Here is a 26,727-nt window from a genome sequence, read left to right on the forward strand (position 1 = left end):
ATATTCATAAGGAAGTCCATAAGAAGATCGACGTGCTCGTTTCGAAAATAGAAGACGCTCGTCGATCCACATTTTGAGGAGGAATAACAACGACGACAAGAAGGACGACGGGGGAGGGGAAATGTCATGAAAACGATCTCGTCTCGGCGGGGAGAAATCATAATTAGATTCGCTGGTGAACGGCCGGCGACGGCGCGTTGCTGGAAATAGAAAGTAACGGGCAAACAATCGAAGGCTAATCGATAGCGTGTAAAGCCGCACGCGGGACGGTCGGGGAGTACAGACACCTCGCTACATTAGACTTTAATTCAGCCGCAGTAGTGCATGACCCGGCACGGTCAGACGCAGCCCTCATCTGGCACCATCTCCGCGACGCGCACCGAAGGCTCCGGTTATCGTTGGTGGATAAATCCACTCGGACAAAGAGGGTTTTAAAAGCTACCCGCGATAATCTCGTGTGCCTTAGCGTAAAATTATGCGCGGATGAGCGGACGTTCAGCAGTCGCGATAAAGAAGGCGGGAAGAGAAATGAAGAAGGAAGAAAAAAAGAATCGACGGATGTAATTGTAGTGTAAAAGGGATTTTCCAACACACCTCTTGTAAAATTTCATAATTTATCATATTCCGCCCGTGTCCCTTTTCTCGCCTTGTTTTTCTTCCTTCGTTACTTTAAGACAGTAAGCGGATAAAAAGCTTTCCAGTTTTATAGAAGCAGAGAAGTTACCTAACGAGTTGGCGCTCTGACGAAATTTTTATTCGATCGATAATATAACCTCGACTTGAAATTGAAAGACATTAAAAAAATTGTGTGAAAAGTAAGGAAATTTTATATTATTTTTTATTTCAGATGTTACTTTTTAAGTATCATCAAAAATAATTTGACAGTCGATAGTACCGAGTCAAATGATAACAGTTCGCTTGTTAGGGTAGCGAAGTATCGAACGAGAGCTCGAGCTCTCAGTCTTGCTTACCGACGCTTGTTTAGGGGTTGAAAACACGGGGGTGAGATATATTACCGACAGTTGCGGCTCGATGGATACCTATCGACCGGCGAGAGCATTGCGTTATCTCTGTGAAACTTGTATCGTTTGATAACGTTATCAACATTATCCACGCTGACATTACGTCGATAGCAGCGGTGATAGCAGGGGGTTGAAACGATAAAATAATTAGCGCATGGTACAGATTGGTGGTTTTCCGGCATAAAATAACCACGTCGGGAATTAACCACGAGATGTCTTAATCGAACATTCGCTTCTCAAACTTCTCTCTCCTCAGCAATTCAGTTTTCGCACTTCCAAATCTATAATAACGTCCCATTAATTCCGATACAATTCTTATTTCACGTCTTCTATTCTTTTAAGATGGCATCCGTTAATTTTTGTAAGCTCTTGAAATTCAAATACCTACGTACAGCCGGAGCTTTGCTTTCATTAACAAAGTCTCTTATCTTTAAACTCTACTTAAGATTTTATGGTTTCGTGAATTTAAGCGGGAATTTAACACGCGGCCTGTTTGAAATTAATGAACGATACATTCACGGCTAAAGAAAAGAAATGGTTGCGACTTACATAATATCACCAAGCTTGACCCGCGTTTGTATGAGGGCGCAGCTTTTGTGATCGCTGGTGGTGACGGCTCTTCGTCTCCTGGTGGCATACTTGGGCATATCCGACTGCGACGTGCCGCCGTCAAGACCGCCGGTCCCTGAAGTGGCGCCATAAGTGAGGCCCACACCGGCACGCACCAGCGGGATACTGCCACGCCGACGCGTAGACACGTGTCGACCTCCCACGCTGCCCAACATCCTGAAAGCATAAAAGAAGAACCGTTTTAAGTATAAAGCACAAGACAAATTATTTCGCGCGAGCAGCGGACCTTTCATTTTCAATATTTTCTATTATAACTGGCTGTAAGAAAATGAAGTGGTTAACAGAAAAATGTAAACATTGGGCGTTTCTGCTCGAGTGTACGTAGTCTCTTAATCGTCGTTCTGTGCGATGTCGCGTCGCGAACCAATTATACTATCGCCTGATACAGACGAAAAAGAATAACGAGCGCATTCCGAAAGCTCCTAATTTCATTATTAAAACTGCTGCAAGCCACAGCCGTGCTCTGAAGTTTCGCGAAGCTCATCGGTACAAAGCGCAACGTGATACATTAAATTGTATTTCGCGATGTAACGTCAGGCTAAATCGCCGCTTGTTCTCGGTCGGTGAAAAAAGTTTTCGCAGGGATGGACTAACGAGGCATGGAAGGAGTCCGAAGCGTTACCATTCCTCCGTTAATTAGGTTACGTTGACTGCCTTAATCTCGGCGCATGAACGGGCGGCGGTAGTCACGCGATCGAGCACTCGCGCTCGTCTATTTTTCGACACCTATGCCGCTGCCATTAATAGCTTTTTTCTCCCTCAATGTGTCGGCGATGCCCACCCTCAATCATCTTCGTCGACACATTCAACAAGGAAAAGTCGATCGTAACGCGTGTAGAGAAAAAAAGAAAGAGAAAAAATGACATAAGAAACCGTCGTTTTCACTACCTACGTTCCCGATAAACGAATAAATAATGGATATGTGCAAGCCGATTAGCTGTGTTGGGAAAATTACAAAAGTAAAAATCAAAATATTATCTCGGAGAGAAGCAAACGTGAATGCAGAAACACGCAATCCAGTTAGCCGTATCGTAAAAATAAAAAAGTAAGAGGCCGAGAGTATTACATGGGGCAGAATCAAGAAGTTCTATGTGCAGAAATGCGAGTCGGTCAGCTGTATCTGCTGAAAATTAAAAAAATCTAAGAGTCAAAATATTATATCGGGGGAAATCAAAGCCGGTTAACTGCATCGTGAAAATTAAGATTCCTTCGAATCCCCATCTCAGCAAATCTCAATTTCTCGGTTTGATCAGACATTTTACGCGAGCATCGCTCGCATACGAGCCGCTATTGAATCACCCCGTTCATTGAGGAACAACGTTCACCGTTGCGTCGGCAACATGCACAAATGCGAAATATTCTATTAATTATTCGCGTTCGCGCTGCATATTGGCTTCCTCGTGACTTTCAAACGTCAATGCACGCCTCTTTTTCCCCCGTTCGTACCTCTCTTCATTTCCTGAAAACGTCCGTCGTGCGCTGAAACGACGGAAAATAAAGTGCCACGGCGGCTATCTACGCGCTCTTTGAAATCCGATTAATCATCATTCGAACGCGACGTATCGCCACTATACCCGCCGAACCGAAATCATGTGGATAGGAGTATCCTCGAATATGGCACGCGCGGTCATCAAAGCATGATTTCGAGATTCGGGGGCGTATTTTTAGAGCAATTAAAAGCTTGACCTGAAAAAACTTGCAAGAGAGTCCGGAAAAAAAAAAAATACACATGCGTGCGCGTACACAGAGAGAAAGAAAGGTCTGTACTTTCTCCAATACTGTATTTTAAAACATATTTTAAGAGTATGAAAAAAATAATCTTTACATTTGCTTGCATCGGACATAATTAAAGAAATACAACGTAATTTAATTGTTACTATTGTTATATATAGAATATACTGAGTCGAAATGTGGATCCTATGTTAAACCTTTAACTAAAATGTATCGTCAAAGTAGGTTTTTATTAACCTGTAGGCCGTCTAAGTAGGCGCAAACTATCTTTAAAAGCGTCAGAGTAGCGTTACAATTTCAACTCGGACGGTTTTGGAAGATGTCATTTTATTTTAAAGTCGGCAATTTTTGAAACGATATGAAACTTACGTCGATGATAAGGACAAACTCGCAACACGAATATGAAGAGATGCATTGTAAATATCTTTGTAGCGAAATCGTCTCGATCACGATGAGGCGTTTTGGATCGACCGCGATACACGGCCGCCGTTGTTTCCGTCAATATCGAGTTTGAGACTACATTTCGCGTTTTGCGAAGTTTCACGAAGTTTCGCACCGAAACACATTACGCTAAGCAGCCGCACGTAGATCAGGGAATATTAAGTAGATGTATATTCCTCGGATCGAAAGCATATTTGGTTACACAGTTTACGTGTTGCGCGCCTCGAGCAGCGCTGCCATTTAGAGAACGCGCTCGGAATTCTAAATTACAGTTTTGCGAAATACCGCGAAATCCTTGTTCATCAAACGAGACAGATCTCAAATCCGTCGGACATGTACGTCTTAGCAAATATGACGTAAAATCGGAAGGGGGGGGGGTCGAGAGAGAGAGAGAGAGAGAAGCTGCACTAAAACAGAATCAAATGAAAAATAAGAATCACCCACCCGAACTACGATGTATAGACTAATAAAAACCTATTTTGACAATATTGACCACTCAGAAAAATTGTTTTGCAGTCAAAGCGAAAATTATCTAGACATAAGATATTAGTTAAGATGGATAAATGACTAATGAACACTTTAATTCATATATGTTTTGATCTAATATGTTATGATCTAATCAATATGGGTGACAGAGATAGAATTTTTATCTGAATTACTTGTTTAATTTAGCAAAAAGGTCTGTCTGTAGGACCTTCGGCCAGTTATACTTCTTATTAAAAATTAATAACAAAGCTTAAATTTTCCTGGTATATATTGCTAGAATGCTCTAAATTATGCGTACTATAATTTTCCAGCAGATACTAAAAACAGCAATACATTTTACCTGTGACATTTAGAATTCTAGCTGGATCAGCAAAACATTTTCGTGAGTGACACTTTTTCTTCTCCCTTTAATTCTACAAATTGAATTTTAATGCTACCTTCAACAACCTATTCTAATGTTAAATCAACAAAAACCAAAATTTAAGACCTCATCAAAATAGGAGTCATAATATATTATTATTAATTGAATTTACTTTGCTATCTTAGCTTCTATACTATGTTATAAAATAAAAAATTCGACATAGAGCCAAAATTTCGACTCGGGCAATTTCCAAAATCCAGATTTGAGAATCTCACAAACAATCCTCCCTTGACGTTTTTCGTCGAAAAAGAATCGCTTCCGCAAGATCGTCGAGAAGAAAAAATCCGATCCCCAAATACACGATGGATAAGCGAGCCGGCGGCAGAGAACGCAGGCCGGCGAGGAGATAGAAACGTGATTCTTCGTCCGTTTCGATTCCTCGCGGATTGAATCGTGACGGTGAATATTCACCGCCGACAATTCGCGCGTTAACACGCCGGTTCGCAGTTATTTGCGTGAACGAATTATTATCCGGTCCGTCTATCGAATGAACAAAACAGAATTACAATCCATTACGCGTACAATCGACGCGCCCACGCGCGGAAACGCGAGCGTTCGCACGCCCGCACACAGCGACGTAACGCGAAATTTCGCACGAACGGATATGTATTCCGTTGCGATATCGCCCCGTTATCGCGCTATTAGATAATCAATCCGCACATTTTTCCACGGAACTCGCCGAGCCCATTTAATACCGTATCGTTACACCGAATCGCCCTCATCCGCGCATCGCTCATTCGTTCGTTTATCCCACTGTAGAGACGCGTAGTGAAATGAAAGCATAACGAAAATCCGCCGGGGTATCGCTCCGTGATCCATACGTCGAAGGAATACAAAAACGTATCGATGTCGAAGCACGTATCGAAAATAATTCGCGCAATAAAATTACAAAGGGCGAAAAAATATGATACATTTCTCTCGAAATGCGCCGCGATTTCTCGTCGTATTCGACTTTCGCGACGGCCTTTTCTGCTGTGACATTTTTTTCTTTTTATTCATTCATATCATTTTATACACCCGATTTGACACTGTTTACGCGAATCAAGCTGGAACATTTGATGATTCAACTCATACAATCGTGCAGACTCTCTCTCTCTCTCTCTCTCCCTCTTTCTCCTCCTTCGCGAATCATATTTCGGAACGCTTTCAGAGGTAGACAGTGAAAAATCGAACAGGACATGCCGGCGTATCAATGCGCTTTACGTAAACGTTTAGGGAAAGTACATAGGTCGCCTACCTACGTACACGTCGCTATAGAGCGAGACTTTCCATGTCGGTGGTCGAAATTTTAGGATAGCAACCTGTTGCTAGGCATCCCGGGAACTCTTATCCCACCCTCGCTGTTACCCAGCAACCTCTGCCCTACTCTCACCTCCCTCCATTTCTCTCTCTCCCTCCTTCTCCCTTTGTACGTATCGTCTTTCCAGCTCTCTCGAGAGATCACCTTTTTATGCCCGGACCATTGTCCTCTTCATCTCTACTCTTTTGTACAATGGCCCTCCTCCTCCCGCTTCTCCTCCAATCGCAAATATTTCTTTCGTCGCCTTTTCCCGTTCGCTTCGCGATCTACCGTCGCGTCAATTCATCGACCTCTACTACTTTTCTCGTTCGCCGACTTTCCCTTTTTTCCGCCCACGTATTCGATACTTCGTGATGCCAGGGAATAATGAGGTTCTATTCGCGCGCACCCTCATCCGTTTCCTTGTTTATTATTAAAAAGTGGTACTAACAGTTCGATTTAAATGAGATCCACTATTTATAAACTCGAAAATAATCCCGAAATGGAAAAGCCGCAGATACAAATATCCATGCCAGCAACTTTTGCGGTAATACTGAATAAATTCCTGTTATATAATCCCGCAACCAAAATTGTGGCAATTTTGATTTCCATGTTAAAACAAAATCGTGAAATTCACGAGTTCGGTGAACGATGAGAATCGCCGTGTTGTTTGCACGTTTGTGCCGCGAGGGTGACGGTTTCGCAACAGAGGCTCTCCCTCCTGTCTCGGGGCGGTTTCCCGCTCTCTTGCCGCTCGATACAATTCTACGACGCCTTAGGAAATCTAATAAAGAGCCGAAGGGATCGACTGACTTCTCGTAAAATTAGTCCACCCCAGTCGCTTCTCGCATCGAGGGGCCAGAAACGGGTAGGGCGAACGATGGGGAAAACCTTGTCGTGCGCGAGGAATGAGAAGGAAAAACAAATTTGTAAAACCGCAATGTCAGGACGAGGGAATTTCGAGTTTTATTTGAAGAGTAGAGAACAGGGATAAGAAGGGAAAGAGGGGGAGAGTCTCCAAGCTAATGAAGGTTTCCAATTGGTTCGAGATTCATCGAATCAGAAGCGATCGTATCGGTCGAAGAATCCGCAAGATGAAGAAACGTACGGCAGATTCTATGAATACCGACCACCCTCGATATCCCATGATATTTTTGTAAACTAAATTTCATCGCGCGATGAAGTAAACGATAAGCGTGCTATTAGCGATTTTTAACTTCTCGTCGATATGAATTTCTAAAGTATACATAACCCGCTTTTGAAAAACTAGATCGATGATGGAAAATAAAGAGTGACGGTTTCATGGAAATTAGTTCAGCAGCATTTTTTGCGTAACACTCGAGCAAATAAATAACAAACAAACGGACGGACAAAAGGGGACTTTGATTTGATACAGACACGGGGTGTGTTTCACGCTTCTCAAATTTTTCCGAAACATTTTTTGTAATTAAATCTTGAATTCGAATTCCATAAAAGCGTAGTTTGTTTTAAATTATACGGTGTGGAATATTTTATCGTTTATTTGCCGGGATGCAATACGCATAAAGTCCTTCGCGCGGACTCGACGGAGCATTGGAGCGTGTTCGAAATCGCCGAGGGATCGCGGTTGACGAGGCATTGTACCTCGACTTTTCAATCCACCCACGTATCCGCAGGTTCATTACACTCACATTATGCTATGCTACGGGTCTGCCAGCGCGTCGACGAGTAGATATTAACAAATGCCCGATTAATTCCGATATTAGTAATCAAGAGCAAGCGAGCGAGCGAACGAGTCGCTTCCCGTGATTTTCGCGTGGCTGGTTATAATGGCAAAGTTCAACAACTAATGTCGCACAGTGCACATGCAACAAGACGAAACTCGCGCGAAGTGCCTGAGTGGAAAGTTCCGGTAAAGGAGCGCTGGTGCATCCGTAATAAAAAAGACACAGCCACGCGGCGAATCGAAGGTAGATTGAGCGATTACGAAATTGCAGCGGGTTAAAGATACGACTTCGACCTTTAATCCCTAATTAAAAATGGCAAATATCGCTCGAATCTACAATGAGAATTATTTCAATGAGATTACAAATATATTTATAACAGTTAATTGACACGCGCGAACCTACAATGAGAATTATTTCAATGAGATTACAAATATATTTATAATATATATATAATATAACAAATATATTTATAACATTAATTGACTATGTAAATATGCATTGTGATTGCGCGTTAAAAAAAAACGAGAAAAGAACGCTTAGTTATCTTATTAAATATTCCAGGATGAGCACAAAACACGATGAACTATTAATAATCTCCTTAATTAAAAGTACCGGCCATTCTAGCCGGAGATTCTCGTAAATGCCTGCGAGATAAATTTCTACGGAGCGAGAAGGAACGACAATCCGCGTGCTTACTCCTTTTCTCGTTCTTCCCGACCGTGTCTGCACTTCAACCCGGGTAGTAGGATCTAATTTTCTCTCTCATGATCGTCGCTCTCATTGACTATTAATGGACGAGAGAAAAAGAGAGAGAGGAGGGGGCGAGTGAGAGGAAAATCCCTCTCTCGCCTGGATCCCCTACAGGATCGGTTCGTTTATTTCGTTGGCCGTCTGCATCCGACACTCGGTGAATAAACCTTCGAGAGGAAGAAAGGAAGAGGAAGAGAAGCGGGGAGAAAAAGAGAGATAGAACGACAAAGCATGCCGTTGCGATTTTACGTTCGTTCCGCACAGTAATTGCACCTGCAGCTCCTTTGATCTAAATCGTACGCGTCCTGCGCACCTTTCCGCGGAATTTTACGCGGACACAGCTTAAACCTCCCTCTGCTCCACTACTCTGCCGTCGGTGATAATAAAGAGCGGAACTTTATTATGAAAATATAATCTCGCTTGGAATGCTTCAATGCATGTGCTTCGAATTCGTCCTTTCATGACAGTATCGTTGTACATATTCAAATTGTGGGAGAGAAAAGGAGTCAAGGAAAAAGATCAAACATTTTTCTCGTATTTATAGGAATATGACTAATCGAACGACCGATGTTGGTGACTGTGCTGGCTGCCAATACGATAAAAGCTTTTGTAACTCTCGTGCAAAAAATAACTGCCGAGACGCAATGAAAGGAATAAGGAACAAAGAATATAGAGTTAAATATAGAGTATTAGGAACTAGAAATTAAACATGGATAATTACGCTTTAATCCACAATAAAGGAATAAAGAACTAGGATTAGGAACATTGTCGAAATTCTATCATTTGCGCACTTATAATGCTCAGAAGTTGCTTGAAAGTTAACTTTCAAAATAATAATCATTAATATAGAAATGAAAGTCAGTTTGAGTCAATCGATATTATAATTATTAAGAAGATAATAATCAAGAAAATGATAAAAGTGTTAATGATGACATTAGAGATATTTATCAGAAAACATATATCGGGACACCCTGTAGAAACATAACGGTTTACGGAAGGCGATAACATCGAAAAAAAAATGTTTCTAAGATCAAGATCGCTTCAATATTCAGAAGTAAAAATGATCGTCTCGTCGTTACCATTGTAATTGCAAAGGTAAATTTACCTTTCGAGGCAAAACTCTCGCGACCAGAGAATGGTGAATTCTCATTGTAAGCGTGCAACGACTGATTACGAGCATCCCCGATAATTCCAGTTTCATGTTGTACATGTATAATTTCCAGATTTAATCGCGTGCGCGTTTACCAACTTAATATCGTAAGCAGCACGTTACGAGCCTTCACGGTCGCTATATTACACGTACACCATCGTGTAAGGTGAATTTCATCGGGTGGAAGAGGGGGCGAGTACAGCGAAGCTTCATACGCGATAATTACGTCACTCTGCGACGACGATCAATCTTCGGAACATATGTAACGCAATCTTGACCAGCCGACAACATCGAAAGCCGACACGCGTCGTATTGTGTCTCGAAAGCACAACGTCATGCCAGACGCTCGTTAACGTCGCGTTACAGAAATCCCGCAGGCACACGCGTCGACGTTTAATCGTCAAACGGCGCGCGCGTCATAGACGCGTGCTCCAGAAACGATTAGCGCAATCCCACGGTCGTTTTATCGAGAACGGTACGTTTAATTAACTCCGCCCACTGCCGAGCAAATTTCTTGAAAATCGTTTCAATACGCGCGCTAAGTGCCGAGATTCGGCGACTGGAATCGACGAATTGCCTACTACCTTGCAACGTCTAATTAACCATCGTCTAACAAGGTTGTGTCAAATCTTCTACATGCTCGCTGGAGAAGCGTAATATGTTTTCAAGCTAGTCTTTCCGCAGCAACTGCGGGTAGCATAAAATAAATGAATGTTAATTTTCTACGGCTCTGACGCCTTTTTACGCCGCGTGACAACGCAAAAACCCGGAAGAAATCTGAGATGTCGCCGCGATGCATCCACTAGGAAATAAAACTTTAATGAGACGCGTTATTCCGTTTCCTCCAAAAAAAAAAAAAAAGAGATTGCCCTTTTCCGGCTAAAGTGCGTTACCTTGATTTCATTTACCGGTTCTCTTATGTTATACGGATCTCTCGAGGCTGCGAACTATCGCGAAAGTGTCTGTCGTGAGTGACTCGAAGTTCTCAGTGAGTAGAACTAGTGACTTTGCTTGATTGGACGCAAATCAGCGAGAGCGGTATAAATAGTATTTCGAGTCGAATTGCTTTTGTAACAGTTGCATATTAAATTTGTCTCGGTTATACTCGTAATGGAATTCAAACGCGTTTGAGAGCGGGATGATGATGTGTAGCAATATTAGAACTGATCGTAAGGAACGCCTCATGAACTTCGGCGGGGATCGGTTTCTAATTAGAAAAAAAAAGGGAAAGGAGGAAGAAAAAGTTTCGACATTTCGAGAGACGGCTTTTGCGAAGCACGGAAGCAAAACCCGATTTTCATATACCACGCAATAAGTGGATGAACGAGTCACTTCGCAAACTTAAGATTGAGTTTTACGAAGACGGACGCAGACCGTTTCTTCTTGAAAAAGAAAAGTCATAAAAACGTTAATCTCAATAATAAATAAATGTAACGCATTTTAATCAACGTTAACCTCGAAAGCAGAATTCAAAGTAAATTAATTATATTAATTAGCCAGTCGCCGGGTGTATCTTTAATTATAACGTCATTTTACAGTTACTTTTTCAGTCTCGGGGACTTCAATCCCCCGCTTCAGTTGTTCAGTTCTACTTTCACAACGGGAAGTCAGAACGCTTGCAAGGAAGGCGGAAATCGAAGGTGAATTGTGAGCTACGACAGGTGAGTGTGGTAAAAAGGGGAAAGGAGGGGAAGAGGTGAGTCAACAAGAACAACAGAAAGATGGATACGACGACGAGAAAAGACGGGCGTGACGCGGCAAAATAATAACGGAGTGCCGACTTCCGGCTTTTTCGATCGATCATTATGGAATCCGTAGTATCACCCCAACCCACGTTCTTGCGCTTATTCTTATACGTATTCGCATAGGTGTGGTGCGTGTTTCCCGAGAGAAAGCGAGGAAGAAAAAGACACGTGCTCTGGTTTCAGCGGTGAAAAGGACGGTGTCGTTCGACACGTCGAACCCGAAAAGCCGTACTTCGGGGGCCTCGAAGTTAAAAATGCTCGTGAAGCAAACTTAATTGACGTGCAACGGACTCGATTGCCACCTTCACTACCAACCACGAATCTTTCTTTTAGCGTTTGCGTAGGTAATTCAATTGTCTCTCGCGCGCCCGAAAGCGGAACGAATGCTACCGCGAGAAAAGCGGTGCTTCGAGTTGTGTATCTATGGAATCCTTACACGGAAAAAAGTGCTGTTACATCAATAGGATTTCCAACAGCACGTGTAATCGAAATAAGTCTTCTTGATTCAATAGCGATATCACTGGAATTAATACTTTAATTATTGAATTGAAACAAAATACATAATATAATAGTTTTAACGATATTTTCTATTGAATCAGGAAGATTTACTCCAATCACGCTGCTGTTGGAAATTTTATTGATTTAATAGCATTTCTTTTCATATAGAAGTAAAAGTCTCTGAAATGGTTTTATAGTAAACGGTGTTTGTCAGGTCATGGAACCCACATATATATTTAACCTAATTATATATGTATAATATTATACAACTATATGATTATAAATAATGAAACTGTAGTAACAAATATACATAAGCAAGAGTCAAATTAGTCAATTAAGCAGATTTAACCATTCCCTATTGAACCGAAAACAAATATCCACCTTTCTATTCGAACGAATGGTCCGTACAGTATTGTTAGTTACATTGTTTCCGCTATTGTCAAGTGTAATTCTACTCTGCTTCTACTTAATTACAAAATTTAATTCTACCAATATGCGCAAACACGTCCAGACTCTTATTTCTAGGAGATCTACATATCACGAGCCGTTTGAATCTCGAGATGTTTCTAAATTACAAAAATAATTCGCGCGAAATATTTCAATTCCGATACCTCTCGGACACGTTTGTGGCGAGATTGATCGTGAGTACACTTACTTTCCGTTCTCTCGTCCCTTAATCTTTATCGTGCCGGTTGCGCGACGTCGACTTCGATCACTGAAGCCTTTCAGTCTTGAGGAAGAGACACACACCCACGCTTCACTTTTTCACCACTAATGTTACATACACTTCACCGAACACGGGGAAATCGTGATTAAACAGCGAGCAATGCTAACGCGATCCGAACTTTTGAATATCGCAACTCCGAAAGAGAGGACGGCCGTCAGTGTGTCGCGGTTTTATTATAAGCGATGGCTGAGTGTGTGTAAATACGTGTCCGATAGCTCGAAAGGACACGAAGGAATGAGTGGGGCGACTGTTGATTGTGTGAGGACAACATTAAAGGGAAAGGGTAACGATCGTGCGTGCGTGCGAGCGAGCGAGCGAGCGAGATGATACACGAATGAGTGAGACGACACGTGTCTTTGAACACGAACCGTGATTCAAGCTGTGTTTTACGATTACTCGACTATTCAACCATACAATGTTAAACATTCACCTCTGCTCAAGACCATTATAAATCATCATAAGTCAAAAGGAGGAAAGTGAGGAAGGATGAGAAAGAGAGAGACCAGGCACAAAAGCTATGTGAAATTGAAAAATGACGACTGGCGAGCGCGGCTGTCTGCTTATTATCGTGCCTAAGCTGAAACGAAGAATCGATTTCACGTCGGCATCGCCTACCTGCCGCCGCAATTTACAGCATGACCGCGTGTTTCCCTGCCGTGCAAAAATTTCCGCCTACTCCCGGTGGTGCATACGATGAGATCGCTTATTATATCTGAACACCGTTTTCCGAGGAAATGTGATCAATAACACGAGAGAGAGAGAGAGAGAGAGCGTTGCCTTCGGACAAGCTGAAAAATGCTAAATATCTTGTAGTTGCTCCTTTTACGCGGAATCATACCGCGTTGCGCGATAAAACGGCGCCAACACTATCGACGGGAGTGGACCGCTGCCAAGGAAGAGTTTGATGAGCAAGCACTTGGCAGTTTCTATTGCTCATTCTCTCGTCGATGGAGATTGTATTCGAGCGGCGTGTTAAAGAGTCGTCGTCTCACGGGTTTTCTTGTCGATGTGTGTGATGTGTAAATCGTAAAGTGCTCTTTACGCGGAAACAATTGCGATGAATAAGATATATAATGACATATTTTCTTTAGACGAATCAGTGAAAATATCATTGATTGAGTCAATGAAACAGTATTTTGCCGATAATTAATGAGTATTCGCTTATTTTTTGTACAAACATTGCCATTTAACGCTTTTTGTATTATATTTCATTGATTCTGGCCAGCGAAAAATTTACTGCAAATTGCTGTTACGCATATGTATACAGCAGAAATATATATTAGCTATTAGCAAGCGGCAATCGTGACAGCACAAAGACAGGACAAGACTTTTACGAAATGAAGATCTAGTGGAGAAGCAAGAAATAAAGAGCGACAACATGAAAATTTACCAAGTAATCACAAATTGACAAGTTACGACGACATGGCTTATGCACTTGCGCGCTGAAACGTTTCGTCCATCATCGGCTATTGAAAAATTCGCGCTCAAGTTCGCGCCGAGTGTTCCTCCGCGACAGCGACATCCGTAAACGTCACGAGCGGAAATGAAATGTGTCACGGCTCAAAGGCTGACGAAGGTTAAACAAATCGTAATCACCATCCACGGTAACCCCGAATGCGTGTAATAACAATAATAAATGTGCCACAGTTCCGTTTCGGAGAGCCAAATGGCTCGCCATTTGGCAACCGTTCGCCATCTACATCATCGAACGGCGCCCGCTTTCGCGAGCGTCGCTTTCCCGACGCACGTACGCGCTTCTCTTTCCCTTGCTCGATCGTCAGCGGAGAAGATTGGCAGAGTATTGTTCGTACCGCGAGCCTCATTAGCCGGAAAAGCTATTTCCCGATCAGATCCGCCAACGGCCGAATATCGACCGTTGAAAAGCCGGACGCGCTCGCACGAAGAGAGTCCTTTATTTTCCTCCTTGTCCCCGAGGATCGACAGCTGCGATTTGACAGCCACGTAACAGTCCGGGCTACTTTCGTTTAATATGCTGCAACTTTCCGTATTTTCCCCTCTGTTTGTCTCTTGCTTTCTTGTGTTATCTATCTATCAATCTCTCGTGAGACTTTCGCAAGTCTCGTTTATCAGTGCGACATCGCCCTTTCTCGTCCTTTCAACAGGGGAGAAAAGTATTGTTATTTTGATAGAACTTACTTGAATTCACGCAATCGTCGAGCGAGATTTGCGATTAACGAAACGTCCGTCGTTCGAAAGCGCGTCACAGTAGAAAGACTTTCCGCGCCGCGATTTGGAGAACAGCCAGGAAAGTAAAGTGTTTCACGATCTCGGAGCGCGTGTAACCGGTTGGGAAAAGATTGGCAGTCCGTTGTCGGATGATGTATGCAGGTTTCAATCGAAAAAGCTATTTCCTGATCATATTCCTCGGCGCGGTCTAAATCGAGCGTCGAAGAATATGCGTCGCCGCGAGCCGTTAAATTGTTCCGCCAACGAGAGTTTAGACGCGCAACAAGAGGCGCTAAGCTCGTATCCGACGAAGTCGATTCCGACCGGCTTTTCATCTCGGCATTTGAATTTCGAAATCGATCTAATTTAATCGACCGACTCGTCGGGAAAAAATCGTTGGCTCATAATAGAAAATCAGCGGCGCTCTTCGCATCACTTCGGTCTCGTCCGCGAATCGTAAGGCTGAATTTGACGAATAAGTAAGTCTGAAAATTGCCGGCGCGAGTTAGACTCTTCGATTAATTTCGAGGTCGATTTCGCCCGATTCGATGCGATATCGGACACCCGCGATAGGCCTTGAAAGTTTGGGACACGCGAGACGGAGTATCAAAGGCGGAGCCTCTCGCTCGTCTCTCTCTCGATATTTTCCTCTTTTTTTTCAAAGGTAAGTCTATTGTCGTTGCAGCCGCTCGGTCATCTGATATCCGGCAAATCCGTCTTTCAACCTAACCTGGAATGTAACCTTAATCGAGTTTGCGTCGCAAAGCCTATGTATAGGTCGCTGTATATCCGAAGCCGAGTTCCGAGGCGAACGTTGAAAATGACAATGAAACTCGAGAGATATCTCTGTACGTTCAGTTGAAAGATAAAATATAAATTATTACGTTTAAATCAACTAAGCATGTTTCCATTCGCTCGTGTTCACAATCGATTGCGCCTCATTAAATAAATTAATGCACAAAAACGCCGAAAACGTCCCCGGGCACATCGAAACGCGAGCACTGTTTTTCCAATTATTCGCGTTTACGCTCTTATTTCACGGCAAAATGTTCCAAGAGGCGCACCACCATATCGAAAGGTACGAAAGGCCGCGCCTACAGCCCCTCATGAAAATAAACAATGTCTGCAATATTCAGGTCAACGTACCCTTCCGTATCTTTATTTTGCACTCTACGGGTATCGATTTCCGGTTCGACGACGGAGCAAACAACGATATTTTGCATGCGACTCATTCATAATGGACACCTTTTAAAAACCAAGGTTTTTCGTCAGGCTAATAAACGCGTCGCAGTATATTGTTCGTTCCACCGGTAAAGAAATTTAATAACATTTTTGTAACCGCTGTCCTGATACGCCATACCATCTTTTTAACTTATGAAAATATAAAATCACATAACGTATCTCGTCATAATAGTACAAAATCTTGTGCCTAAATGTTAAAATTTTCTTGTGTTTATATGTCTGTGTGCTATCAACTTTTGATTATTATTTCAATACAAAATTAACCTACAGCTGATATGTTACTATTTTCATGACACGTTTCATGTTATATTTATATTAATTTAATAACTTTTGTGTATTATTTAAAAATGAAATATTACTTCGAATTCCTTTAACACAATTGCTTAATTTATTTATTTAATAAAGTGTGTTTGTTATCTCAACATTTTGCATTAAATCGATATTCAATATGTTAGGATAACACATTTTATGCTTCTTATTGATTTATAGCATTATATGGTGTCCTCCATGAGGATTGACAATGCCTTCGCGCCAAGTATCGAGAGCGTTCGGTACAGCGAATCTGTCGATTCCCGGGTACACGATATGGACATCTTGCTACCGTGTATCACTGATGTCATTCGTAATACTAATAGCCTTTCGCGAAGGGTCCATCGAGTGCAAACGCGTCAATCTCGTGTGAGTTATCATCGCTCGGGGAACAACAGACTCCAGATCGCGAGATGGCGATATGTATATACAGATATATACCTTTCCTTTCTTCCCCAGACGAGGCATCAACACGTACAATAAAATAAATGAAATCAATATTCCAAAGCTCTTTCACGTCTATACCTTTGTTGTTCTCTCTCTTCCTTTCTTTTTCTAACGGATCGTGCTTTCCGCGTACGTCAAATGTTCGAAGTAATTATTTGCGACATAGTGGTTTATGACCGGGCGAATCGATCGCGCGAGAACGCGTCGGATTCCCGACGCTGGGCGGAACGTTTGTTTGTTCGGCGAATTTATATTTATTCGACGGTAATCCGCGGGAATCCCGACGAGGCTTGCGGCAATTTGATCGCGTTGCCGGAGATCGATCGACGCCACACCGCTTCCTCATCTCTCAAACGCACGGCTCTACTTTGATCGCTTGAGAATCGTGCAGATAAATATCGCTTCCGAGGGAAACTCGGGTAGTTTGCTACCCGTTGGCCGTCGTCGCCGGTGAACACCGCAAATGTTACGTTCCGTGTTTGAGTTTCCGTCGAGCGCAAATAACGCGCGTGCATCGTCGATTTATATTTCTAAATTTATCGATATTATATGTAACGAGAATCGTTCGAATATCTTCTCGTATGAATCGTCGATTCCGAGCTTCTAATGACTCTCGATTGGCATTATCTCGGCTGTGTACGCGACTTCAAAGCGGTATCGTGCGGCACAAGTGTAATTACGCGTCGATTAGCGATAACAAATTATTGCCGTATCACGCGAACGCAACAACAACACGTTGCATAGGTTTGCGAAACGGCCGTTACGCGATAATTAACGTCACGATGACCGAGGGATCGAAGGTAACGCAAGTAGTAACTAACTATCGTGAGTAAAATTGATTGCCGGGCTCGCAGTAGTTACAGTCGGCCGGCCTCCAAATGGAAAATCCGCTCGTTTATGCGGCCGCATTATCGTCGCTTTCGGTTGAACAACGTGTCGTGTTTAACAATACAGCGGTTTAACCGAGCGATTGTTCGCGTGGTGGCGCTGTTATTTTTTTCTACACTACTTTCTACTATATTACACTCGACGGCCGTTAAAAATATGTCAAGATACGACACAGGGAGACATTACGAGGTCTTCGCGATTCCGAGCCAAGGAGACTCGGTGAACGGTGCTCTACGGCGTGTTTTAAATCCGCGGATGGAAAAGGCCACGATAAAACCGCCAGTAGACGCATATAAACCTAGTTTCTCGCCCGGAAACCGATAAATAAAGGAGCGATGTTAACTGCCGACCAGTGCCAACCGATGTTGCCCTTTATGGTAAAGGCGATTCGGATTTCCCGTATATGAAAAATTGCAAACACGTCTCCGAAGAAACACAGTGGAATATTCTGCTATGAGAGAAATATTATAATCGCTTTATTTATGAGCCAGTATAAGAGCTTAAGGACAAACGTTCTAGTGCCATTTTGAATATTAATACGGTTAATTTGTAGGAAGATACGTCGTCGTGTACTAAACGTACGTTCGTTTCTTTCAATTATACGCAGAGAATTTTTTTCTTTATTTGTGATGATAAACAATATGAATTAATTAAAATATACGTTGTAGGTGACATTAAATTATTAATATAATAAGCTTGAAACAGGACCAGAGAGAAGGAGAATATCCCGAGATCTCGTGTATATTTCATGTCCTGCTCCGACGAGTTGTTAAGGAAACGCCGATTTCAACGTTATCGCGACGATGAGATAAACGCCACCCGATCGAAAAACTGGCCGTAATTAGCCGCGACCCTTGACCGGAAGTACGCGTTATCATCGTGTGGTTTATGTCAGCTGCAAGTACGGCCGATTAATTCGCGTTGCCCGGGACAACCGGGCAGAAAGCGAACGCGAGCTGCGCTCTATAATACAGTGAGTTGAATTACGAGGGCAAGGTGAAAAGTTCTCGGCCTGACCCAGAAATGGCATTCCAATCGGCGAAAGTTTACGTTTCCTGCCTGCGCGCACATATCATTAGTTCGTATGACAAGCTTCAACTTGCTTGCTCAAGTAGTTTGTGTAAACGAGTCTTTGCAGTACACGTCTTGCGCGTGTTTCGTTAAAATGGATAAATTTGAATATCATGCGGTCATAAAATTCTTCGTTTTGGATGGGTTAACCCCTAAGGAAATTCATCCGAAGTTGACAAAAGTTTACGGGAACTCTGCTCCTTCAATCTTAACCGTTAAGAAGTGAGCAGCTGAATTTAAACGTGGTCGCACGTCGCTCGAAGATGACCCACGTGAAAAACTGCAACCACACCGGAAACTATCGAAAAGGTGCACAATATCGTGTTGGACGATAGGCGAGTAAAGGTGTGTGAGATAGCTGAGACCGTGGGCATATCGGAAGAAAGGATGCGAAACATCTTGCACGAAGAATTAGGTATGCGAAAGCTCTGCACAAGATGGGTGCCGCATTTGCTGAACGCACCTACACACAAAAGTGTGTTGGCAATGGGAAAACTGCGGGATTTGAGGTACGATTTGCTCGGCCATCCCCCCTATTCTCCTGATTTGGCACCCTCGGACTTCCATCTCTTCCCAAACCTGAAGAAATTTGTTTCTGGAAAGCGCTTCGCGTCCAATGAAGAAGTTGAGAGGGCCGTAGATGAATATTTTAACAGTCTTCCAGAATCTCACTTCCGGGAAGGAATACTGATGTTGGAGAAACGCTGGACCAAGTGTGTTGAAGTCAAGAAAGATTATGTAGAAAAATAAAATCGCTTTTTAACTGAAAATCACAGTCTTTCATTGTCAGGCCGAGAACTTTTCACCTTGCCCTCGTACATACCACTTTTAGTTCGCTATTTCTAATCCGATTAAAGCACGTGGTTGCCGTGCCTTCGACGCGTTGCTCATGGGAATTTCGTAAATTGCTTTTGGATCAGAAAGAGCAGTGGGTTGAGAGAATCAGAGGTGGAAGGGGAGGCAGAGTTGTCGAAAGCCACTACTGAGCGCCACGGATTTGCATATTATTTCGCAATATACTGTCGGGAGACTTAAATGCGTGCCGCTGTTAAACAGTGGTAGCACGCGAGGAAATTAGAGAGCGAGAGTTCTTTAATTGCGTTATACCAACGCGAAAATATGAAAATCCCGATCCCGGCTTCGATTGTTAGGCGCCTATTTTCAGCTTAATTAAAAGTTTCGTTAAATTGCGAATTAAATGTATTTTTCAGCCGTCGGGGAATTATCGTGTGCAGTTTGTCTGTGCGCATCGTAAAGTGGGAGAGCTAATGAACTTCGCTTCAGAATGAAGTCGCCATTATATGAACCGAGCTATCGAGAGCCCTCCGTTCTCGAATTCGCGATGAATTTGAATGGAGCTAGAAGACCGGCAGATTTGAAGTGCGAAGCAAATACCGGGGAGATTAGTTTATCTCACGTTACAGAGACGGATAGGACTTCAATCTTTACGGGGAAGATTCGTCGGTGGCACAGATATATGGGGGGTACCGTGCAAATCATTCGATCGAATGTATGTGTTGGCGAAAAATCGAGGCAACGGATTTCGTTAGTTTCGCTCAATGTCAAGGAAAAATTTCTCTTCCGAGGAAAATGGGGAAAACGTCATCAATGATATTCCGCCAACACAATTATTTTAATATGTAACAAAATATCGACGATGCAAAACATCAATATTGCGTTACACAATGTTAGATAAAATGACGCTTTATTTATTACATTTTGATGTGATAGAAGATTCCGAGTTCGAAACGATTTTTCTCATCTCAGAGTGAATATCATTTAGTTTCAAATTACAGAACGTGATGCAATTACGAATACTGAGGGGGAAATTATTGCGTCACAAATCCAAATGTGTAAGGGGCTCTTTTAACATCCCCATACTGAAGTGTGCATGTAATATCACGTCGATGTAACTATTGTCCATCGTAAAATAATCAATAGCGAAAAAAAAATCAATGAACGGGAAAGGAAATAAAAGAAGAAAGCGGAAACGAGCTGATGCAAGAGAACCTGAAAATTACTTAGTCAGAGGGAAAGAGAGAGAGAAAGAGATTGTTCGTTAAAAAAGGAATAGCGATGTAGCTGAAATCGAAAGGTCGCGACGAAATTACGTCGCACTCCATTACGCGAAGAGACCGTCGGTTGGTGGAAAGATGCGGCTCCGCGTTTCGCTAATCGTCAACGGTACAAAAGGATGGCACGAAGAGAACGGGGAAAAGAGGGAAAGAAGAGTGAACCGGGGAGATTAATAAAAGGTAGAAAGAGAGAGATGAATTTGGCGAGATCACCCGGTATCTGGACGGGCGCACGTATCCTGGAAATTACGAAGATCTACTAGCGAGCTGTTGCGCTTCCGCGAGCGACCGCACATATCAAGAGCTTCGAAGTTACGTACAACTATCCCTTCCGTTACCATCCACCCTCCGCAATGAGGCTCGAGTAAACACATATGCGCTTGCGCGTAATATGTTCGCCGAAAGTCCGCCGTAACGCGAAATCTCGGAGATTCTATCTCTCTGTTAATTTATGTGTGACACGCGAATGGTATGCAACCTCCGAAATCCTTCTCGTAAAATTGAAGAAGCTGCTCGTTGAGATGATAAAAATGACCACGAATTCTCACTACTCACGCGCGACACGATAATGTAGTAATTTTCTCGATGACAGATTTCATTATGATTCGCTTTAAGGACACTGAAAGTAAGTACTCAGACAGAACCCGCTTTAATATTCGCGTTCGCAGCTGCGCGTTTCAGAATCGATCTCGAGACAAAAGCTCGAAGAGGTTTATGTGATTCGTGAAGTCTGAACCATTCCCGAGGATAAAGAAATAATCGCATTAACTCGCGAAATTACTCCTAAAGCCGCAGATACGCGCCGTATACTGAGAAAAATTTCCATCGAATAAACTGATTAAATAATATATCCAATCGTTATTTTTATTGCCCAATCAAGTGATGCATATCTTTCCGATGAAGTTACCGTTACCGAAAAAACCTCATCGAAAAATTAGTCGCCTTTTGTACGTCTGTTGTAATTTTCACCGATAGGAAAGGCACGAATCGATCGGATATTTTTTTCAGTATATGTCTCCGTCATTAATTATCTAAAAAGAAATGTTTCTGTACTTTTTTGCTCACAAAGTGAAAAGATATTATATGGCTTGTCGCAATAAAATCCATTATTCGTTTTATTTCGGCGAACTATCAGTCGTATCATTAATAAGTATGTTTGCCGGAAAATATAATAATATAAGTATATAATTCGTAGGAAAAAAAATCAGAGAATCGCTTCAACGAAGACTGAATTATTCGGTCAGCTGATGCGCGCGTTCCCATGCATTTTGAATGCGACAGAGATCTACCGGCACCCTGTTGCTTCCTCGCGGTGAAGTGTACGAGGACACACAGACACAATGTATTCACACGCTCGCGCTCATAATAATTCGGTTTCCCGAATCCAGTTAACAAAATATCACGAATAAAGCAAAGTTAAAAATTTCGATGTATCGATTACGAAACGCCGAATATGCAAATGATAATTTTACGCTTCCGCCGTGTTAATGCAAATCGCCGTATCGCGCAAATCCATGTCCGTCCCTTTGTCTCTGGACGTTTCAATCACCGAAGCTATTTTCGGGAAATGTAACTAGATTCAATTTCAAAAAAGAGACCGAGGCAACGCCGACAGTTTCGTGTGTCTGGTCAAAAATTCGCTGGCAAAATCAATTGTACGAGAACGTATCCGATGTGCAGTTGCCAGAAAAACTTCGAAACATACCTTTGAAACCGGAATACATCAAAGGACCTATATAGAAATAAAAATAGGATATAATAGAGTATTACGACGCGATTGAAAATGAAATCGGTGCGTCCTTCACCCAATAAAAATCACATTTGTGTTTTATGGGTCCTTATCGAGCGTGTAACACCCTACGTGAGCTGTGGTAAATGGCGCCATTTATTACACGATGTCTCATAAGTCGTACGATGCAAGAGTACAGGGTAGTTCAATATGAGAAATAAAGATCACGATAATTATGACGTGTTGTGCGATACTTTGCACCGATAAAATTACCGTAAAATAGTAAAAAAGGCGACAAAGTTGCAATAGATACATTTTCTGAAATGTAGATACAAATATTAAAAGAGAAAAGTTATTATATCTGTATCTAAAACGTTAAGTTTAGATAGAATGAAACTAGTTACAGATAAAGATACATAACATTTATCTAGATATTGTAATTAGGCATATGTAACTAGATAAATTACATTGGGTGATAGCTATTATAAATCTCGTATAGAAAAATGTCTGTAATCCAATAATGTCTGTGTAATGTTTGTCCAATAATGAAAATAAAGAAAAATGCCTGAAGTAAAAGGAGAGGCTTGGCTTTTTTAATCATTTCAGCATCGTTTATAAATTCTCTTCAACTTCCGTTCGCGTCTCAAAATATCGTTGCAGATTTTAAATGCCAGGATCGAGTCAGGGCGCGGTAGAACATCGAAGCCCTTCGCGTAATTGCGTTCAACGGGCACAACAACGGTCGCGGGGAAGAACGGAAAATACGCGATATAAATTATCCTCCGAGAGGAACGAAGGCGCGCGTTCATCTTTCAAGAGGCGGAACAAACGGCTGTTAAGGAAGACGTACGATTCTCGCGACGAAAGTTCGCGCGAGACTTCCTCGTGCGACTATTTTCACTATTAAAAATAGTCGGGACGCTTCAAGCCGCGCGCTAAAACTGACGGTGACTTCCTTCGCGAGCAAATGCGTGTCGCGAAAAATTAAAGAACTCGAGAAGAGCCGCGAGAACGATCGCGACTGCTCGTAAAGTTTACGAAACGGAATCGCGAAATGATAATTGGACTTTTATTCGCACGTCGATAGGCGATGTCGCGCTGTTGACAACGCGACGAATATTCCGAGAAATTCATTCGTCAAGAAACATATTATCCCTGCGAGCGCGTAATCGTCCCAAATTTTTCAAATATTAGCAAAGTACCGATGCGAAATACATGCTCGCTAATATCGGCCAGTTATTATTGCAGAAATTCGCGAATCAGGAGCAACCGGGGAAACCGCTTAATCTCTCCCTCCATTTTTATAATCCCGGATGAACTCTTTCCGGGGATAATTTCGGCCTAAGCCTCGGAAAATTATCAATTACCCTCGCGACACGGCTGACACGCTCGGAACAAGAAAAGTTCTATTCCCTGTCGTCGACTTCTTTCCCATCAGCCGCGAGATGGAAACCTTTAAAAAACGCGTTAAGCATGAAAGCACGACGAGAGTACGTTTCCACGACATGGCCGTAACTATTACCGACACTGCGACGACCAAGTTATTTGCGAGGTATTCGCGGATGGAGAAGCGTGGACATTATTAAATTAATTAAAGCGTGACTTGGTAGATGAGAAGATAAAGCCACCGATGACAACACTCTAGCCTTTTTATCATATAATAATGTTGCGACTATAAAAAAAGAAAGAAAGAAGGCAGCGGATAATTACGCGGGAAGTCCTTTAATAATGAAATAATATTTTTCGGACGCGCGAGAATAAATGTGGAAACGTCGTTTCTCTCAAATGTGTGTTTTCTACTGCGAGCGTACGTTATTTCGTAATAAAATTTGCAATGCTAACGCATTTGAGATTTTTAATTTATCATTGCTCGAATATCTCACCATATAAACAAATAATATTTGCTCTCCGACATTATTACAAAAGTCTCTCATAAAAATGCACAAACTCGCGGATGAGGAAACATCTCATATTTTCCGCGAGGCAACCCCCGAAGCAACAAGTATATTGACTATCGATTGCTGCCTCTCTCTCTCTCCCCATGTAGCAGAGAGGGTGCAAAAACGGCATAGAGTTTACACGCCCGGCTGGATTGCCGCGAAATGTAATTCGCGCAAATCGGACGAGAAATAAGCGGGGACGACGAGACTGTTCATTCTTTTTCCATCCCTATTATGACGACGGTCTCTTTCGGCGCACCCGCATGTTTTTTTCCTTTCCTTCCGTATAAACAAGCGCACGGAAAAATACGGAGGAAATTCAGCATCGAGTTTTCGTCACGGCGGTCCGCATTATAATTAACGCTTCATCGTTAATTATAGTTTTTCCGCTAGAACTGAAACAATTTAACCGGCAATTACTGTAGAGATTCGACAAAATTATAACTATCGTGAGAGCACGATTACGTTGTATCCGCTGATGTTTAGTAAATATGTTTTAACTATCTATACATATTCGAGACTTTTAATTCTTACTTCCTTTCCTACCACTTTCTCTCTCACTTTCATCGATCGCAATTTATTAAATGCAACCGGCGCACTTTAAACACTTGAACTTTAATTGCACCTTTTTATATTTCGCAAAACTCGATGTACAGTCTAATAACTGCGTTTCGTATTTATTTTTCATCGGGTGAATCGGCGGAAAGCGACGTTCCCTGTCGTCTCGAATTGCGTTCGCTCGAAAAGATTTATTTAACCGTCCCGGACATTATCGGCAATAAGAAAAAGGTCGGGAGAGAAGAGCATCAGGAGTTTCCCTCTCCTGCAAGAGTCCCTGCAACAGTTTCCTTTCATTACGGTTCGGCTCATTTATCGCGAAAGCGGCTCTCGAATTTCTCAGTGTGAGATTCCGCCGGCTAGAATACCATTCGCCGCAATCACGAGCGAGGAAAAATTAAGAGGAAATTGAATGGAAGAGAGGACTGAAAGAGGAGATAATAATCGCGAAAGGAGACGATTAGCTGGCAACAAAATGTGTTTGCACGCGTGGAACAACTGCCGATGGCAAATACAATACTCAATTATGATCGCAACAGAGCAATGTAAATACAGAATATTAACGATATCAGAAATTTTGATCGAGAAGCGATGATAATTAAATGGAATATTAAACGTGCTCGCGCAACATATCGACAATTAAATACTCGTCTCTCACAATCAGTAAACGATATATATAATGTCGTGTGCAATGATCGTGGTGTCAACTTGTTCTCGCGAAAAATTCGAAACAAAGTATCATATTGACTTTTATTTCCGATTAGATTTAAACTAAAGACAGTTATTTTCTAAAACAAATTGCAGATCGTACGCATGAGGCGACTCGAAATTTAATTAATAATCTCTCCTTCCCCCTCGTTTCCGGCGAACCGACAGGGGTGAGCTCTATTCAAATTAAATGTTACGAATTTCATACCTGTACGGCGAAGCGGTTAGTACAGTCGGCAGGTCCGCTCGTCAAATACGATCGACATAAATTACTCGCCGTTGTAGTCGCTTTGACAATGCCGGTCGCAATCAGAAGAGATACCGAGAAAATGATTAAACGCGGTTCACCGTGTCGCGTTTGTCCCGCCGTCGACGACGGGGATTACCTTGATCGAGGAAATTCGAGCGGATGGCTCGCAGGCGCCACGCAAGACAATTAGACGCTCCTCACGATAAGCCCGGCGAAGCGATAACTCCGTAAATTCCGTACGGCACGAAAGATCAGTGACCACCTAAGCTGCTAATTATAGCGGGCGTCATTTAACGCGGCATGTGATCATCGATTAGCGTGCAATGATGCACAACGCCCACGTTAGCCGGCAATAATTACAAGCCGCCCCGTTACGCGTCACGTGCATAAATCGATCTTCTGCGACGCACGTAAGGATCTCATCCCGTCGGAAGAAAGCGCAGTGCACGCCTCATAAATATTTCAGTAGACGGATCCTCATTAAACGTGTTTTGACCCTAGCAGGAGAATTTGCGCAATGCTCGACTGCGCGGAGTGTATAACTCCGACGATGCTCGACAAATTTGATATCAATCTCTTCTTACATTGTGGAGACATTCTTTGTTTTAACGTTAAGAACGATTAAAAATTCAGGACTTTTCGCGGATTAAATTGCAGAGGCAGATAATACAACGTATTGATAATGCGAGAGAAAAGGAAAGATAATGGGAGAGAATTAAGCTTCAGAAACGTTAATC

The 26,727-nt window shown here is 42.5% G+C and overlaps 1 protein-coding gene across 1 annotated transcript in view; it reads right to left on the bottom strand.

Moving 5' to 3' along the window:
• Positions 1 to 1,567: 1,567 nt before the first annotated feature.
• The window catches only part of LOC106745522 (voltage-dependent calcium channel type A subunit alpha-1-like), a 46,659-nt gene continuing 21,499 nt past the window's right edge, over positions 1,568 to 26,727 (bottom strand). The window contains exon 2 of the mRNA XM_014621207.1: positions 1,568 to 1,808. Within this exon, the coding sequence (XP_014476693.1) occupies positions 1,568 to 1,807 (240 nt within the window). The 5' untranslated portion in view covers position 1,808. The remainder of the gene's footprint in view (positions 1,809 to 26,727) is intronic.

Source organism: Dinoponera quadriceps, unplaced genomic scaffold (genome assembly GCF_001313825.1).
Source record: "Dinoponera quadriceps isolate SergipeBrazil2010 unplaced genomic scaffold, ASM131382v1 scaffold1578, whole genome shotgun sequence".
Classification (NCBI taxonomy): Eukaryota; Metazoa; Arthropoda; class Insecta; order Hymenoptera; family Formicidae; genus Dinoponera; species Dinoponera quadriceps.